Raw genomic sequence first — 20,173 nt, 5'->3', positions numbered from 1 at the left:
ACATTTGCCAATAAAAAGTGAATAAAGTTCAACAAAGTAGCCGAGGAATGACGATTTTGCTTTTTGTTTTTTTTCGTCCCGATATTGTGCACTAGTCCCCAGACTAACTTTGTGTGGTATGAAGGGAAATCAGAGGGGGGGGGGGGGGGGGGGAGACGATCGCTCATAAGCACGTGCCAAAGTGCAACAAAACAAAACCATTACAAATCGGTTACGAGGTTGTTATTTCGCATCCGAGCTGGCGACGACGTCGTCGTTGACGGCATAGAGATGGCAGTTATGATGGTTGTGCAAAAATCACTTGCCGTTTGCTCATTGGAACGGCCTACTACTGTTTGTGTTCGTTCCTTTACGTTACGACAAATCTTGCACTCGTCGTGTACGGTTGATGGTGATGACAATGCAATCAATATAAACCAGTACACATTGGGAAAATTTGGCTCCAAAATCCAAAATATTCGATGCCTTAGGTGCCAGGGCCTGAAATAAGGCGTGAAATTTTCTCAGAAATTTAAATCTGACATTGGATTTGGCCGGAGTGATCTTAGTGAGGTGATGTCCCATAAACATTTTAATGGTTTAAATGTTTAAATACTTAAACATTCCGTTTAAATCGTCGGAGTTGCGAAAAACTACTTAAAGTCCCAGAAAGACAATTTTCTTTCAGTCATTTTTTTTTCTAAACATCAGGCAATCTCGTTTTATGCATTTTTGAGTAATCTGGCATCAAAATTTACCGTCACCTCCCCCAACACCTTTTAAAAATTTTGAGTTTCAAAACATATTTGAAGCTAATCAGTAAACACACTTCAAAGTTAAAACACGGTTTTTTGTGAAGAGATAACTAAAATAAATAAAAAATGTCATTAAGCAGTTTTATTTTAAAAAAGCCTGAAAGTTTTTTTATCAGTTCATAAAAAACCGAATAGCTTTCTTTTCAGCTTGATAATGAGACTTAAAAAAATGGATAGGAACCAGAGTTTCCAACCGAGCATGCTGATTAAGCTTTTTTTTTGTTTCGATCAGAGTCGTTTTAACTGTGTTCGATGTTTTCTTTTGGGCTTGAACTTACAGCCATCATCAGCTCGGAAGGCAAGTGTGATTGATTGAGCTTGTAAGAGCATGTTGTATGAAACTTTTGGTTAATTGCAATATTGCTTCCTTAGTCACGCGTAAAAGCTCCCAATAGAAAAAAAACTTCAGTTTGGCTCATAAGACTCGATCCAAGGCGGCCTGGAGTCTAGTATAAACCATGCCATACCGTGCCTGCCAAATAAATTAAGTTTTTTTCACAGTCTTTTAGTTTTGAGCTACCAGTCAAAACTATAGCTGTAAATATATATTAAAAGACAAAAAAATGAATGTTCAAAGAATGACATGAATGTGAAGTTTTGAGTGGGAGTTCAAGTAGGCGTTAGGCTTGTAAGGACGCGGCTACGTGAAAAACTATATAATTTGTATCAACTTGATTTTCACGTAGATCCTACGGAATAAATATGTAAACTCGCTCTTATAAAAATTTATGCATAATGCACATCAACTAAAATTTACGTGATTTTTAGTGAGTATGATTTGGCGTGATAATGAAAGATTCGTGAAATTCGTTTAGTGTTGAAATTTGAAATGTTATTTAGATCATTTTATTTTGGTTTAAAAAAACAAGAATTTTCTTTTTAAATAAATTTTAATAAAAAAAATTTTCGCCCAATACAATCACAACACCATTAATTTATCATAAAAAAATCTTTCCGGCCCTGGTTCAATTGTGAAGGAATAGCAAAAAAATATGGAATGAATAAAAATGAATTTTATGAATAGTAAGTAAGTTACCTTGTTCGGATCAGTCAAGAATTCGTCGTTTTATAACCCCTGGAAGGCACTCAGTTCCGTCAGGATATTCGGAAATCTAATGTTACGTTGCCTGAAAAAAAAAAAAAATAAATAAATTTATTTAGGAATTTCAATTTCACTGTCCAAATCAATATTGTGACACCTTCCACCTTCCAAATTATCCTGAGGCAACTGACAGAAGTCGCGGTTTTCGGTGTGGTCCTAGCGAGAGAAAAAACACAACTTTCTCAAACCTTTTTCCCCAGAACGAACAAAGTCAGCTGACTGACCTTTTCTTATGAGAATTTGAGAAAAAAAAATACTTGAAACCGATTTAAAGCATCCACTTAGATTTTGCGTGAAATTCAAGAGGCAATTTTGTGGAAGGGCGCACTTGAAAAATTCCGGTTACTACAAAATTCACGTCGAATTTAAATATGCAAGAAAATATCGGTTTACGTGATAAATCCAATAAAAATAATTTCTAAATTATTTTGGGTGTAAGGAATTAGAATATAAATAGATTAAACGAACATCAAATCCCATCATTGTTAAGTGCGCTGTAGCTTATGGAAAAGTCTCGTGAATATTTCACACACCGGATGCGCAAACTAAAAATGTATACTTTCGATAAAAACATTTTTGGTAAGATTCAACCTTTTTACTGATTCATTATACTTTTACATTGCATTATTTTTATAAAAACATATATGAAGCTTTTGGCAGGGAACTCCACGCTTTATTCCTTCCCTTGTTCCGGTATCTCTTGCGGTATTTACCACATGGTTGGCCTGGCCGTAGTAATCTCTGTAATGCATGTTTACATATAACAGAGATTAAATGAAGGACGCAAGTCTCTCTTTTGCCAGGATGCTTACATGTTTTGGCTTTGTTGGTAAAAGAAGAAGTTTAAAGCATGACATGAAAGTGCTCTCTGGAGCCACAGTTAAGCTTATTGAAAAAAATATTTTCCCACCTTAAGATAATGTCAGCGACTTTTATATCGTTATGGTGGAAAAACTTTGTAACTTTAAGTGATATGTGATGTTTAACCCCCCCAAAGCTATTCGCCAAATATCCGTTTCGGGGAAATTTGACCTGTAGTTTGTTGGCGTTCTTCTGACCGCAATTATTAACCTTTTTTGATGGTATTTGATTCATTGTTTAGGTAATTTATTCTAGTTTCATTATATTTCAAAATCGTAGAAAAGTTTCGAAAAGTTAAAAACATTTTTCCAGGTTATCTGTAGTTTGTTCTGATTAAAAAAAGTCCCGGGAAACCTTTTTAAATTATTTATAATTTCTTACAATTTGCTGTTTTTAAGTATTTTTTTATCTTCGGAATTGTTGGTGTTCGATGACTGCTATCCTATTTTTCGGTAGATAAAAAATCTTACCCACAAAAACTGACATCCAATTTTGGCTTGGCTGCGCTATATCTCATTTCTCAGTTAATCGTTTTTCTCACTCAAATTTTAGTTTTTACTCATTAATTTTGATTATCATTCTCATAGAACATACTTGGTCTCTTAAAAATCGTAGTTCTCCAGAATATTGGAATGAAGATTAAGATGTACTATATGTGCGTTTCGGGTTATAATGACCTGAACAGCTTTTGAAGGTTAAGATCAGGCCTGGGTATTGTACATTGTTCATACTTATTTCCATAATTTGTTCGTGGAAATTAGTATTGGCTTGAAAAGATACTCAATGAACTCTTTAGGTACCTACAGAGCCGGATTAAGCCATCGGTGGCCCGGGGAAATTTTTCTATGGGGGGCTCTAAATTTGTTTTTTTATTTTAATTCAAGATATATGTATCTGTAGCAGTTTGTATTTTTTTTTAATTCAACAACAAGCTATATTTCTGCATAATCAAAAGCAAAATAAAACTTAGTTAATTAAAACTCGAAATCAATCCTAATTAAAAATTCATCCTCAAAATAAAGTTTCAGTTGAAAAAGTCGAAGTAAAAAAAAAATAAAAATTCTCCTACAGAAATACACTTGTGAACCATAAAAATACAATTCAGAGTCTCACATTATCGTGCAGAATAAAAATTTTGAAAAAGCAAGTAACTTCAGAATTTATAAATGAAAATTTGAATTAGAAAATCTCAGTTCCCAAAACGAATAAAAAGTTTGTTCTTATAAAGAATCACAATCTAAAATAATACAATAAATTGATATAAGTTTTCTTACACAAAATTCAGAATTGAAGAGCAGAATCTCATTTCAGCAGCACAATCCAAATTACAAATTAATACTATAGAATTTGAATTAAAGCAGAGCATTGAGCATTGAGCATTGTAAATTATTGATTTTGTCTCTAAGAAAACAAGCATCGCCACCTACCGTGGCCTAGAGGATAACGTTCAAGTCTTCTAAGCCAGAGGTCATGAGATCGAATCTCGGTCATGGCTTATATAGTACTCTTCCTGTGGGCTGGTGGTTTTAGCATTCGTAAGATGCTAGCCATCATGTCCTTAAAAGATGTACGCCTTAGTGTTAAGTTTGAATTAGATCTCTTTTTCACTGAGATCCTGTGTGTGTTTGTTTAAGCAGAACCATAATTCAAAACTCGGATATCGAATGTTGGCAGATATGGTTTTGAAAACTGAAAAATAAAAGACTGTATTCGTTATTTGTTCTCAGATTTTAAAAATCTCTGGATCAAGCTCCGTACTTAAATTAAAAAAAAAAATAGAATAAGGATTATTGATAAATTGCAGTTGCAAAACTTGGAAATTTGAATTTTTTCCCAGAATAGTGAAAAAATATATTATTTTCAAAATCAATTGATTTTTGATTATTGCCTCATTAAAATTATGATTTGTAAATATTCATTGCTCTGTCGAAAGTTTGAAGGTATGAAACGTTACTTTATCATTTTACAGTTTGCTTAACACATATGAGGCTTTCAGAAATCAGAACCAAAGGGATAAAAGCAAAAAAAAAAAGTCAATTATGAGTTTATAATGCATAACAATTTATCATGTTTTAAACTTTTTTGTGAAACTTTTAGATTTATAAAATTTTTCCTTCATACTTTTCCGATCCAACGAAACTTACTACTTTCTGAAAAATGTATGAAAAACGATAAAAAAGAAAACTTTGAAGCGCTTTGATGCACGTATAACTTCTTGACTCTATTAAAGAGCCTCATATGTCACTTGTATAGCGTACTATCAAGTGTAAATTAATGTGTAATTCCCAATATATGTTTTCTCACTTAATATTTGAGAACTTATGAAAATTAGTGTATATTTCAAGTTATGGAGGCATCTGAGGAAATTTTTAATGAAAATCCGTGGAGATTTTGTTTTTCATTAAAATGTGTTATACATACGCTAAGTTACAAACACCTGAATTAATTTATATTTTGGGGGGCCTCCTCCTAGTTTAAGATTTCATAAATATTGAGCTTTTTATTTAGTTAGCTAGTTTTGATAAATATTTAGAGCAAAATATTTAACTTTTTTCTCCTCGGGAGGCGTTGGGTATCTGCAAAATACCGTGGAATTATTGAAACAAACCTAAAATACTTTTTGTTTTTTTTTTTAGGAATAGAAAATGATGAATGCTAAAGTGTCTCATTTATTAAGTGGCCTCTGAATCACTTTCACGTAGGCACGTTCTGTTATTACAGCACAAACATTCCTCCATCTTTATCATCAATAAGTGATTATGAATGTTGAACGGGGAAAATTCCTTCAAGCCTCGTTAATGGAAAGGAGGATAAAAGGCATTTTAACCTTTTGTCACATACCCTCATTTCTAGGCGCAAAAATTCTGTTTACGCGACAAATCGATTTATGTGTATGCGTAGGATCTCTTCCATTCAACTTCCCCCATCCTTGAGGCGTCCGATAAACTCAGCGCTCCTAAGAACTTCAGACTGCATCCCAACCCAGCTTAAACATACTTGTAGGAGGCTCCCTATCGACTTTCGGCCAACAAAAATGCTAGAAAGGGGGAAATAATGAGCTGTTCGTGGTCGTCTTCGTCGTCGGTCTGGTGGGGATTAAGGATGAGTCATCCTCTCCTCGTCGTAGGGCTTGGGCATCATGTCTTGAAGGCATGACAATTTGATGATTGGATGGGGTTCGCTGCATGCCATACTGAACTGGGATATCCCAGCACAATTCACCTCCCCCCTGGAAGCAATCATCCAAGAATGAGCTATGCCCTCGGAGTATAACTATGTTAATGGTACGAAAATTCCCTCCGAGTTTGAATGATTCCACACAAAAAGAAAATAAAATTTCACAACTTGTCTGTTTGACGATTTTTTGACGAAGTGTTTGGAAATTCCTTACTATTTTTGGAGTAAGGTGTTAAAACTAAATGTAAATCATTGAACAAGTCATCTTTCAATACTTTATTTTCCCAAATTTGATAAGATTTAGAATGAAACTTGAATACTTAACATAATTCAGGAAGTACTCTTATTAAAAGTGTTTCGACTTAGCCAGCACGCCCATTAACTGCCCTGCATACATCGTCAAAAAAAAAACGATCTGAATATTCTTGGCATTTATGAACACCACCAAAATATGCCGAAGACAAAGGCCTATCAAGCGGCAATAGATCATGCCTACTACGATTCTTTGTCATTATAGCCACTTGGTTGGCCATGATAATCACACAACTTTATTTCTCGGTAGCCGTGACTGGACGACTAAAAGTGGCCCCAGTCTATAAAGAAGAAGGTATCTAAATCATTACCACAAAAGTTCCAAACAACAGAACACTGCCGAGTTGAAACTGTTCCGGTCATTCTTCGGGAAACGTGAAAAACTAAAACTTTATAACGTCACGCTTCGAAGCCATAGTTACGTACGAAGATTGTTTCCTCCCCATAGCCTCGCTCTACACTGTTGCCAACCACATGAAACATCGGACTATGGCAACCGCTAAGCTGAGCGTGTCGTCGTCGCCGTGAGCATAAAAATCCTACTAGCAAAATAACCGCATCTCCATAATTTGATTTGCGGTGGAGAATCGATGTCGTTAGATTTCCTTACTGGCGGTAGGTATGCTGATTGCTGAATCATGGCGAAACGTTTAAAAAACAGGCCGCCGTCAATCGATCGAATGTGTTGGTCAAACTTTTTCATGCCAAATGAGCATCGGGAAAAAGCAACAACAGGCCATGAATGAACAGGCCTTTCATGAATGAAGTCTGAGTAGGTAGAATTACGATGAAACAAAAAAAAATTAAAACACAGATCGAATAATGCGCACTTACTACAAATTTCAAGCCAGCAGAAAGAAGAAGTTACCGGCTTGCTACGTTAACTGCAGCACATTTGAAGCAGATCCCATCCATCCGATCAACCCAGAACTGTCTGAGGTGGCAAAAGTCGTGGTCTACTGAGTTAGAACACCGTATTAGGATGTTGCTTTGATCTAAGACTCATTATGAAACATCAACTCATTAGACATTTTTTTAATTTCTCAAACCCTGGAGTCTCGACTGCTTTGTTTTTAATCCAAAACTTATCTATGATTTTTTGCAGCATTTGTAAGTAGCCTTCACATGATCATATTTGTTTTTTCTCTGGAACCCACGTTTTTGTGCCAATTTATAAATTCTTCAAAGGGAATTTTACGCTGAACACTTTGTCAAATGCCGTAACTCCGTATCTTATTAGTAAAACAAGTTATTAACCTTCCAAAGCCGTTCGCTAAATATCCGTTTCGGGGAAATATGAGTTGTAATTTGACTTCGTTCTCCTGGCTGTAAATGTTAACCCAGGCATGTCAAACTGGGGGTTTGCGGGCCGCATGCGGCCCGCGGCCTTAGTCAATGGGCCCGCGAAGCCTCGTCTTAAACTGTCACAAAAACACCACTGATTTTTATGTTAAATATGACTGCAAAAAATTAAAGGTGAATGTAAGGTTTTCAACTTAATGCAAATGTTTTTCGATGTTCAAATTTGTTGCTCTGAACCACAGTTTTAGGTGATTTCCGCTTCCGTGTAAGACTGTGTGTTAACATTCATAGCATAATCAACATAAATATCTTCCAAGTATTCTGGTTCTATTATTTTTGTTTTACCGAAGGAACAACAGACATATTGTGATATTTTTTTAAATTGAAGATGTACGTAAGCGTGAATATAAACATTATTCATTGTATAAAAGAACATCCTAAATAATCAAAAATTTTCCGAGATTAAATTTGTGATTAAAATTGTAAAAAGAAAAAAAATGTGTTTTTAAAAAATATCTTCAGCTACTGTCCATAAAATTATCTTTTTCTATAATCTGACCAATAAACTGCTCTTCGCATATATTTTTTTGACGTTTATTCGGATTCAGAGGTCAATTTCAAATTTGAAACTTGACGTCGATAAATAAAGTTCAGTTTTTTGTAAACAATTTCTATCACAATATGAGGCCCTCAGAGCCAAAGGGGTATAAGTGCACAAAAGCTACTTTCGAGATAGCACGCTTCAAAGTTTTTTTGTTGTGCGATTTTCCATATACTTTTTGGGAAGTTGTAGTGTTTGTCCGTTCAGTCCGAAAGTTATAAAAAATCTGAAATGAGTACTGAATAAATATTTTAATACAACTAATGGTGCCAAACTGCTTGCGAAAATAAGGGAGACCGATAGCAATTACAAATTTGCTCATTTTAAATGTATTATTCACCAAGAGGCATTATGCGCGAAGCAATTAAATTTTCAAAATGTGCTAAATACAAGTTTAGATACTATAATTTTATTCGTTCCCGTGGCTTGAATTATCGCTAATTTTTGACATTTTTGGAAGACATTGGACATGAATTCGATTGTGTTTCTTACTACACAGAAGGACGCTGGCTTTCCTGCCACAAAATGTTAAAAAGATTTTGTTTTGATACGAGAGGAAATAATATTATTTTTGGAAATGAAAGATGAACCTGTTGAACATTTTGAAGCAGACGGCTGGGTTCACGATTTGGCATTTTCCGTTGATCTCAGCACTGGCCACCAGCAAGATTTGAACTTAAAACTTCAAGGAAAAGAAGAAAAAAAATCATAAGTGCTTGTGATGATGTAAAAAACTTTCAAGCGAAGTTACTGTTATGAATCAACCAAATTTCCAAAGAAAACCTTGTGCACTTCTCTACGTGTCAAGAACTGAAAAAAATTCATACGAGCAAGACTTTTCGTTGTTTGTATCTCCATTTTCGTTTGCTTCTGAAAATGCTGCTGATAATTAGTAACTAGAGTTGATAGAGCTGCATTGCAATTCTTAATTAAAAGCAAAATACATTGAAGTGGCTGTACCAAAATTTTACAGCTATTTGCCTGAACGCTACGTTGAGTTACGGAAATTTGTTGCCAGAATTCTTGCTATGTTTGCAAATACCTATCTATGTGAGGAGTTTTTTCATAATGAAAGCAATAAAAACTTCTCATCGTTCGAGATTATCTGATACAAATTTATCATCTATAATGAAAGTGTCAGTGACAAATTAAATTCTACCTGATATTAAAAAACAAGTATCTCAGAAAAGATGTCAAGCATCAAGACAAAAGATATGCATTGTAATATAAGATGTTAAACATTAAAAGCTTTAATAAAAATTTAACGCAAAATTTCATTCCAAGTTTACTTTTAACTATATTCCATTGTTTTGTATCTAATCTTCGTGAAACTAATATGTTATGTTTTCTAACTGATTTCGACTGCGGCCCTCTACGTCATAGAAATTTTTCAATGCGGCCCGCACATCTAAACGAGTTTGACATGCCTGTGTTAACCGATTTTGATGATATTATATTCATTGTGTAGGTAATTTATTCTAATTATTCAATATTTCAAAATAAAGTCGATATGTATTACCAGGTTTTCAGAAACTGGTTCAGAAAGTTAAAAGTCCGAAAAATCAATTTTATTTTTAAAATACTCATAACTTCTGACAGCTTTTCTGTATTTAATTATTTCATTGATGTTTGAAATTGTCAAGAATCCATCTATCCGACAATGTATAGATATGTTGGGGTCCAATGAAAGTTTTTACCGCTATGACAGATCTTCCGGTAGTAAAAAGTCTTACTTTAAAAAAACGACATCCAGTTTTGGCTTTGCTTAGCTGTATTTCATTTCTCAATGAACCGATTTTAAAAACTCAAATTTTAGTTTTTTGGCGTTAATTTGATCATTATTTTCATAGAACATACTTGGTCTGTCAAAACTACCAGTTCATCAGTATATTGGAATGATGATAAAGATGTTTGAAATGTGCGCTTCGGGTCATATTGACCCGAACGGCTTTGGAGGGTTAACTGTTGAATAGGGGTGTATGTTCGTTTGTCGTTGAAAAATAATCAATTTGAGTAACTTCACTGTTGGTGCCTAGCGAAGTTTTGCTTGAAAAGTAGTCATGCAATACCTCACTCGATTCCAGATTTTCTTTAGACTAAGGATGCCAGAATTTTTCCAGCACGTATCCGGCCCGGATAAATCTGAGCATTTTTTAGAGAAGAACCAGGCAAAATTGACGAAAAAAAATCCGGACAATATCCGGGCAAATTTTGTAAAAACCCAGAAATTACTCGACAAAAAAAAACAAATTTTAAATCGTATTTTAGGCTTCCAAAAAACCTTTCATGATTATTTAAAACAAAAGTGCTCAGAAAATTTCGTTTTGGAGGCTATATAAAAAATAATTTACAACACAATTTGATTTTATTTATTTGATTTACCATATATAGTGAATAAATCCGGGCTTTTTCAATACAATCTGAGTAAAATCCGGGATTTTTTCAATAAAATCCGGGCAAAATCTGGGCCGGGTTGGACTGTTCCCAAATTTTGTATTAAATATCCAAGCAAACCCGGATAAAACCGGGCAATCTGGCAACCTCAGAGCTAATTTTTTTAGACTAAGAGCTAAATTTCAGATTTCTGATTCAAGATTCAAATTTCGACTTCAGATTCAAATTTAAATTCCAGATTTCAGATAAGAAATTAACCCAGCAAACATGAAATCGTATCAGAAATGATAACTTAAGTCGTTTACAATGGTGTTGCTTATCGCAATTCCAACTGCATAGTGAAAAGATCGTATACAATGTCGTCTGAAGTCAGTTTAAATCGGCTATGATAGAAAGTCCGCTATGTTTGTAAATTTTGAAATAATTTTTCACCTGCGCGGGCTTCAATTGAGAAAACCATCGTCATGTTCTCTCTGCAACCAGCAGGGCATCCAGATGGCTAAAAATCAGATGGGAATTGAGGAAAATTGACCAATGATATAACTGGAAAATCTTGTCGCTGGCAACGATTTGCAGGCTATGAGAGCCAAATCTAACGCTCTCTTGCATTCTTCCGATTGGTACGAATAAGGTGTCGGATAACGCCAAATTGGTGTAGTTTTTTCGCTTAAGAAATAAATGAAATTTATGTAAATTGCCTCCACTTTGGTAGGTAAATGATGTTTTTTCCAACTTGCATACGATCTTTCTAACGCATATCAAAACAGAATAAGATTATAGCTACAAAAATGTTTGCTGGGAAGGATCCGATTCAGATTTTAAATTCAGATTTCTGATTCAGTTTTTAGATTTGAAGAAAACTTGCTTCCAAACAATATGTGAAACTAACCAGGCCTACCTTAACATTGTTTTTACACAAAGCTGAACATTAAGGTTCCTTTGATGCCTCGCTTAAAAATGAAAGAACAAGTTATCTATAATTTACGGTACTCTCTAATGGTTCCATTTTCTCCCCCCGGACCCTACATTGTCCGCGGCCGTTCCAAATGTTTCACGCTTTATTATACCATATCGAAACGAAGCGGGTGTATATTTATTCCTCCAGATTAATATCATCGCATATGGAGCTCTAAAGAAAAGATTAACGGACAAGATTGAAATAATAAAAAAAACACGAATAAAAACGTGAAGCACGCGTTTATCGCTTAGCTCGTTCTACAAACATTCGCGGATGAGTAGGTAGTAGAATGAATTGAATGCACGATGCTTTGGAGGAAGGCGAAAGCGAATTGGAAACATCGCGGGTTGTTGAGTGACGCGGCGTGGCGAGGGGCTGTTGAGCTGAATGAGTCATTCACAACACAACGTGCTCGAGAACCAGCAGTAGTAACTACCTACCTATCTATCTGGTTCTTTTCTTTGGCGAATCTGCCTGATGGACTTCCAATAAGTACGGTTTGACCCGCAGACAAAGCAGACGGTGGAAAATGATGAGCAGAGCAACCCGGTAGAAATCTTAGCAAGCGTACTACATCGAATAAAAAAACGTGGTTCCTTCGATCCGATCCGCTCGTTACTTGATTCTAAATACATACGCCCACTTCTGATAAAAAAGTGAGTATGTATCTGGAGGCTTTTTTTGCCTTGAAGACTTCTGTTGTTCTGCTCCAGCAAACAATGAAGTCTACTGACAAAGCTGCTTTCGTTGTTGGGTATTTCTTCTGCTTTTCTGTGGCGGCCAGCGGAATGAAAGTGTTAAATTCGTTTTAAATGTGATGCTAAGCAAAACATCATTATTCAGTGAATAAACTTGTGGATTGTTGAAGGTTTTAATCTGTTTGACTTTAGAATTAGAGACTTTCGTGTGGAAATGCCATAAGCAGCCGTACTCATGTCCAGCGATAGCGGTTTAATTTAAACAACAACAAACAATTGGAGTTGAAACTGTTTTAGATATGTTGTTTGCTTCTCAAGGCGTAAATAACGCAAGGGTATTAAATTCCAGAAAATTCGATAAAAAGTTTTCGGAAAGTCTATTGACATTGAGTTGTTCCAGGGTTTAGTACCTTCTTTTTACAGAAAATATTTTCAGTGTTTTCATATCACGTTACCACATTTACTTTTAATTTTTTATAGTTACTTACTTACTTTTGATTTGACGTGTTTTCAATTTTATGCAAGGGACGTTTATAGAATGCATCCAAAATTTCTGGCCTCCACTTATCAAAAATAGTCAGTTATTTTCGAATCGAAAATTAAACGGATTTTTTTCGAGAAGTACTGTAAAATATAAGTGAAACTACTGATATCGAATCTCATATTCTTAACATTCAAAGTCAAAACGTCTTTTTTACTTCATGGAAGGCCCAAAACATGTTATAACCTTATATAAAAAACTTACTGCAAGAAAAATGGATAATTTCTATACTTAGTACTATTAAAAACGAAATTTTCAACTATTTTGATTCTTAAATATTTAGATTTCCTATCGACTGATCCAGTAGCTTAGCTTATCTTAGTTGACTGCTCATATCCACCTTAAATCATTGAACTTAAAGTGCTTAGATATTATCATTCATTTTAAAATTCAGATTACATATTTTATCAGACTTTGTTAAACTTACGCACTTCAAACTCCATGATCGCTGGCGTGGCTAAGCAGAACAAGTTCTACCTCGCCAATGGTTGCTACTCCGTGATTGATCGAGGCCATCAGCTTTGTGCAAGAACCAAATAAATGGTGCTTGGGACTAGCAGTACATTCATAATGCACAAAACTCATGCTCTCCCTTTGAAAATGACCAATAACGGCGCCGGCCACGTCCTAGTAGTCAATGAGGAATGAAGGAAGGATTGTTAGTTGGATACTTCATAGGATCGATTAACAACCTTTTGTCCCTTTATATTCCAAAGATTAATTTTGAAAAATTCAGAAACAAAGGTAAGTCAAAATTACCAACTATAGAAACCGTCTATACGTCTTCGAATCTATATTTAAATATCCAAGGAAAGGGTTGTGTTAGTATGGGAAAGGATATTGATCAGGATCCATTTTGGTAAATGGTGCGATCGAGTTTTCCTACCCCTCCTATACTCCTGGATTTTTCTTAAGGAAACTCCTATTTATATCTTTGAGGCAGTGAAAAAAAGTTAATAGTAAAGTAAAAAAAAAGTATGAATTTTCTTTAAACTAACATGTTTTCCTAATTCATGTTTCTGATACACTTATGTGTTTTCAAACACGATCCTTTAGATTGAAGATACTCCTATCAAACTTCAAAGAATATTTACAACAAAATTGTTAAAGTTTTGTTAATGTTTAAAGTGATTCTCCTTTTTGTTCCTTCTGATTTTTAATTTGTTATGGAGGTTGTGAAAACTGAATAAGATCGTTTTTGGAAACTCATCAGTGCAAATCAACTCTTTGCCTCAGTTTATTTTGGCGATTGCACGGAGAAAATCAAAATCTACCAAAAAAGTTAGCTATTCATAGTAAAAAAACTAAAAAAAAAAATACCAAAAATCACAAAAGTGACAAAAATGTCAAAAAAGCACAAAAAAAGTAAAAACAAAACCACAAATTTGATCAAATAATAAAAAAAATGATAATATGTCGAAAACTACTAAAATGATCAACAGTGCAAAAAAGAAGAAATGGACAAAAAAAAATTTTTTTTTCAAGTAGGTTTAGAAATTAATAAAAAAATTAAAAAATCAAGTAAGACTTAAATCACAAAACAGTTGTTGCAAAGCTGGTAAAATAGGATCCTTTGATATTCGTCACTGAAGTTCCCTAACGAAGTCATTCTAGTCCCTAAGTATTCCACAAGTCAAATGGAGTTTTTTTCCAATGCTGCCATTCAAACCGATAGTAGGCAACTCTAAAATACAATTTTTGGAAATTAAAAACAAACAAAATCAAGGAAAATAGCCATATTTCCGTAAAGTGATTTCATCGCATGATCATTATCGTTAGATTTCACAATTCAACAATGAGCAACAGTTTTACAGTCCATAAAAATCTTACATGAAAAACAATTATAAAAACTTTGAAATAACTTCCGAACTAAAAATAAAATTGTTCGAAAAATTCATTATCCGTTGTAGCTAAATTCGTTCTTTAAATTATTTATTGTATTTCTAATTTGTGCTTAAAATTCTTATTACAAGCTGTTGAGCTTTTGCAGATTTTTAAAAATAGTAAACAAAACGTGTGTGGATATTTTAACAGAAAGTTTTGAAATTCTGATGTTAAAATTGCTTTAATGATCGTTCGAATTGTGCATTTTTGATTGTTTTTTATTTAATAATATAGCTTAATATCATAGTAACCATTGCCATTGACATTTAGAATTAGTTAGAAAATTTTGACACAATTAGTTTATTTATCATTCCCATAAAAACTGTTTTTTCGAATAATATATTTAAAAATATATATAATAAGCGCAAATTCTATGTAGACTCTTGAAAAAATCTGCCAAATACATCTTCATTAAAAACAGCTTGGAAACTTGACCATAGTTTGGTTTAGCGGAAACTTGTGCTTTGATCGGCAGATCGCAAAACACAAAAACCATATTTTATTCTATGAACTAGCTCACTAAACAAGAAATTTCAATTTGGATACAATAAAGGTATACTTAGCTCTGATTTGTAGAAGACTCGAAGAAAGAATCAAGTAAAGCTGTAAATTTTCTTCCATTTCCGGCACCGGCCCCAGCTGTTTCAACAGCCAATGCACATCGTCCACTAGAATTTTTTTAATGAACTGGGTTGTTGGACTTCAAAACACTAACAAAATTAGAATAAACGCAACGCAAATTCAAATTATCCAACTTCTGTACGAATTTTTGTCCCATATAACAATTCACAAGTAAAAAATGAAATAATTTTTCAGGAGTAAAAATCAGCAGCAAAAATAACCAGACCCGTCAGTCCGATTTCCTATCGACTGATCCAGTAATAGTGAAAAAGTTTCTCGACGATTTTAGTCTCAAAAAATCATAAAATGATGTTTATTTACTACATCCGACGTTTCGGCATGTTTATTTTGCCTTTATTAAGGAATCTGTCGGGTTGGAAAAAGTTAACAAAAAAATGTTTCGATTAATTATTGTATCAGCTTATCTGATTCCTTACTTCTAACTGTTGTAATGTTGAGGACAATACAAATCAAAAGAGTAAAAAATGATATAATATAAATCTGTGTGTATGTTAAAAACTTTTAATTCTACTTACAGTAATTTTTCGTTTTAATTGTCCAGAGTGTTTTTCGAATCTATGAAACTGTCTTAAAGAAAAATGCTGTGTATACACAGCAAATTTGCTGGTTTTTGTCGCGCTGACTTCCAGCAATTTGAATTGCTGAAAACGATCAGCAAACTCAATTTCTGGAAATCCAGCAATCTCAATCGCTGGAAATCAACATTTTTTTCAGAAAACAACCGGAAATTTTGGGATTCTAAATTAGATTTTAAATATAAATATTAATATTAAACCCTGATGGCAGTCATATTTATAATTAGAAATTGATTTGTTCATTTTTCTTTAGCTTCATTTATTTGAGCTTTTAAACCAAATAAAAAAATATCATTTTGGCCAAGTTTTGGACATCATGCTCCATCTGAAATAAAAATAAAATATTAGTTTCTTTATAAAATACTTTATTTCTATTTGTAAATTGCGACCCAAAATTTCATCTAAGTTGGATTCATTTCCCTACAAAAAAAAAAATACTTTATTATAATAACGGTAGCAAAAACAAAAACAAATTCGACTTTCACAGATCGATTGCTGGTTTTTCAGCAATGAAGATCAAGTGCTGGAAAAATCAGCAAGAAGGAGAATGTTAGCTGGTTTCCAGCAAAAATTTTTGATTGCTGGACTATTCCAGCATTTTTCTTTTGCTGGAAATCGAGGCAAAAATTTACTGTGTACTGCCGTTCCAAGCAAAACTGTTCCATGTGACTTTTGGGTCATTTTCACTTTTTTGCTGGAAACGGGCATTCTAAACCAAAATCCAAGCAATATCCGGGAAAATTCGACAAAAATCTAGGAACTATTCAACAAAAATGAAGAAAAAAAACATTCGAATCATTATTTTTTCACCGAAAAACATGACCATATTTTGAATCGTTTATGTATTTCAATAAATTTAGATTGGAAAATTTTATTTTTGAGCAACAAAGTTTATATTTATTTATAATGATGCAATTTATATTTTTGTTCGATTTTCCAAAAATATATGGATGAATCCGGACAAAATCAGTGTATTTTTTATCAAAATTAGGGCAAAAGGGCCGAGCCGGGGCGAACCTTTCCTATTTTTTTAAATAATATCCGGGTAAGTCCGGGTCAAAACCGAGCAATCTGGCCAGCTTATTTGATTTGGATTACCAAGTTTTTTTTTAAAAAATGCTTTCAATTTCAAAAAAGAAAAATCAATCCAATTTATAAAAATTGAAAGTAAAAGTTTTAAAATTTTGCGGATCAAATCGGATTTATGCACACCCGGTCCTAGTTAAAGATTTTAGTTCGAAGTTTATTTGAATTCTAAACTTGAATTTTCAATCTGTTTGTTTAGGAATTTCAGTACGTTTTCCGAAATTCACATAAAAACGATTTCTGAATTTAGAGATATGAGCCAAGTATAGAATTCAGTATCAGAGCCATCAATCATAAATCCATAGTTTTAAATAGGATGTTTTCGATTTCAGTGATCATTCTTTATTTTAATTATGTATTTCTAATCCGATTTCCAAATCTAAACAAAAATAAAAATTTCACAGCGTGTTTAGAAAAATTCAACTGCCTGTAACAAATTTAATAAAATGAGAACAATGAAAAACACTTATCTGATTATAAATCTGGAGTGCCCCTTCAACGCTCCTCCTGGATACAAATGCCTGTTGACCGATCCACTTGCCGTATCACCAGCTCCTTTGAATAACCCAACTCGTCTTAAACCACACCTTATTTGGCGAATGCCACTTTAACTATTTGCTCTGCAATTCGTTGAAAACATCAACGCACAATTTGACGTATATTCCATAATTAAAACTATTATTTAAATGATTTTTTTGCGGAGCACGAAATTAATGCGTGCGATGTCAAAAACTCATGGCACACTCCAATTTTGTATTCAGAAATGAATTGCTATAATAAAGGAGAAAGATTTGAAAAACAGTAGCTGAAATCTGAACCTGGGATTAGTTTTCAAGGGTTTGCCATTAGCTCTAAGTTTCTATCGAATAACCTTACACCATCATCAAAATTCGATTAAGAATGACAAATTTTTACTGAAGAGTATAATACCCTCACTTGCTTTCGATGGACCCTCATGGAAGGGTTTTTTTTTGCCAGAAAACATTGTAAAATTATTAACCTGGAACTGTTCACAACGAAAAGACGGTCGGTGAATTTTTAATTTTAAAGAAAAATTGGAAATAGGATAGCTAAAATTTCAATCACTTTTTTCTCGTTTGTACGTTTTTCACATGGGACAATTTGGCTTGGAACGGCAGTATTTATAGTAGACAAGATGTTAACGAATCGAAACTTAACACTCTAAGTAACTCTGAAAAAGTTATTTGGTGGAATTTGGTCCAAGGAATGACACGTTACAGCTGTTTGAGTTTGGACGATCGACATTTTTCCGACAATTTTCAAAGTTCTCGCGATTTTTGGATTTAAAATGATCAAAAAAGGCACCGTGACTCATGTGCGTACTTCGTTCGATTTCGATTCCTTTTTTCACAAACACAAATTTTTTGTAAATTGAAGGCACTCAGGCATGAAATTTGTTTGCAATTGGTATTTTTGATAAAAAGCCAGTTTTACAATTCAAACAGGACTTGCTAAGGCTAGTCCTAATAAGTTCTTGCTACAAAGATTTCTAGGATTTCAAGGACGAACTTAAATATCATTTTCTCAGTGAACATTTTTCCATTGGAAATAAAAGTTAAAAATAAAAATAATGAATTTTTAATGATTTAGAACATCAAAAGGAGCTTTCTAATATGTCAAATATTCCATCGCAAATTAAATTTTCTCTATAGAAGACAAAACAGGTTTACATAAAAAGAATAATTTGATAACTGAACCTGAATATTAGAGATTGATTGTGATAAGTCGATTCGTGCCTTCCCTGCCGATATAGGTACGCCTAGGAATAACGGCTAAGTGCTTGTGTTCATCATCATGGCTCAGAGTTTCAATTGATGGTATGCTTGATTTTGACTAATTGCCTCTTCTCATTACTTGTAGATATCGGACCATTCGGTGCTAATCAAGCTATGGACGATGAAATCCTGAAGACGGTAGAGTCCATGCTCGGCACCAACATCCAGGTGGTTGACTGTGAGAAAACCCAAACAATCCAGGAGGAGGAGGTATTGCTCATCAATGGTGTGCCGGTCACATTGGAAGGATCCGATGGCAATGCCATCAAGAAGGCGCTCATAGCCGGTGAAATACCATCTTGCGAGATGCTCAACCAGTTGCTGTTCCGGGCAGGAGTTTTGCGCCAACCGGTTCAACTGGAAACGTCACTCAGTGTCAAAACGAGTACCGTAACAACGGAGGACATTACCATAGCCAGGAATGGGCGCATACTGGACGAAAGATCGTGCGAGACTAAGGAGAATAATTACTACACCAGTACGTCCAGCGAGATCTGGGAACCGGTCAGTAGGTTGAAAAAGAAAAAGCAACAGGAAATGATCAATGCCGCAACTGTCGATGATATGCTTGCGAAGCAGCTCAAAAACGAATTGTACTTAGTGACGAATGAATCCTCCTGTGAGAATGTTCCGTCCCACCCGATGCGCCAAAACTCAATTTGCACAGAATCTTCCACGTGTTCATCGACCGAATCGAACTACTCTTCGTCACGGCCTGTGAGCAATGTTTCGAATGCTTCCTACGACAACTTCGTATGCCAAATCACGCCCACACATCCAAGGACGGGATCGGGAGAGCTCAACAGATCCATAACAAAGATTTCACCTCATAAACAACAAAGTATAAGCTGCGATTCTGGAAACGACGAGGTCACGCTAACGTCGGTCTACAGTAGCGGCATCGGCGGCGGAGGATTTCATTCGATCAACGGCCTCAGCAAGACCAACACGGTTAACTCGATCCAGACCGATTCTTCCTTTGGCTGTGAATTTTCGCCGCACGCTTCCTTCAACGGTGACGAACCAGATTTTGCCACCGTTATCGGAAACAGCCGGACGAAAGCGGGCGTGGGAGGCGGATCGATTTCGCCGCCGACTCAGAAGAAAAGGAACCGGCCCCTACTAGTGCGATGTCGTCCTCAGCGGCACGTGGTCAAGAATGTATGAATTGCTTCATCGTCTGATTTTTTTGGTTTTGTCTCGTTAACTCCCATTAACATTAACACAACGGAATGTATTCTCACTTAAATGCTAACCCAAACGATTATTAATCAGGGTGCTAAGCTGTGGTCGAATCGAGCCGTATCGATCAAACCAATATCGAAACATGATCCGATTCAAACGAGAATCGTACAACAGTTTACACATCCGCGATGGTTTGCTCGGTGCCGCGCGTTCGACGCCAGCTGGTGATCAACTGAATAAACCCATTAATAAAGTGTAAACATGC

General features: G+C 34.6%; 1 protein-coding gene across 2 annotated transcripts in view; it reads left to right on the top strand.

The window, feature by feature from the left end:
* Nucleotides 1-20,173, top strand: part of LOC129741138 (ras-GEF domain-containing family member 1B-A-like) — a 132,238-nt gene that overhangs the window by 97,312 nt on the left and 14,753 nt on the right. The window contains exon 2 of one of the 2 annotated variants that reach the window (XM_055732854.1): nucleotides 18,809-19,884. The exons of the other annotated variant lie outside the window; for it this stretch is intronic. Within the exon in view, the coding sequence (XP_055588829.1) occupies nucleotides 18,838-19,884 (1,047 nt within the window). The 5' untranslated portion in view covers nucleotides 18,809-18,837. The remainder of the gene's footprint in view (nucleotides 1-18,808; nucleotides 19,885-20,173) is intronic. 2 annotated transcript variants of the gene reach the window in all.

The sequence above is a fragment of the Uranotaenia lowii genome, chromosome 1 (genome assembly GCF_029784155.1).
Source record: "Uranotaenia lowii strain MFRU-FL chromosome 1, ASM2978415v1, whole genome shotgun sequence".
Lineage (NCBI taxonomy): Eukaryota > Metazoa > Arthropoda > Insecta > Diptera > Culicidae > Uranotaenia > Uranotaenia lowii.
This window is presented reverse-complemented; position numbering and strand designations above follow the sequence as displayed.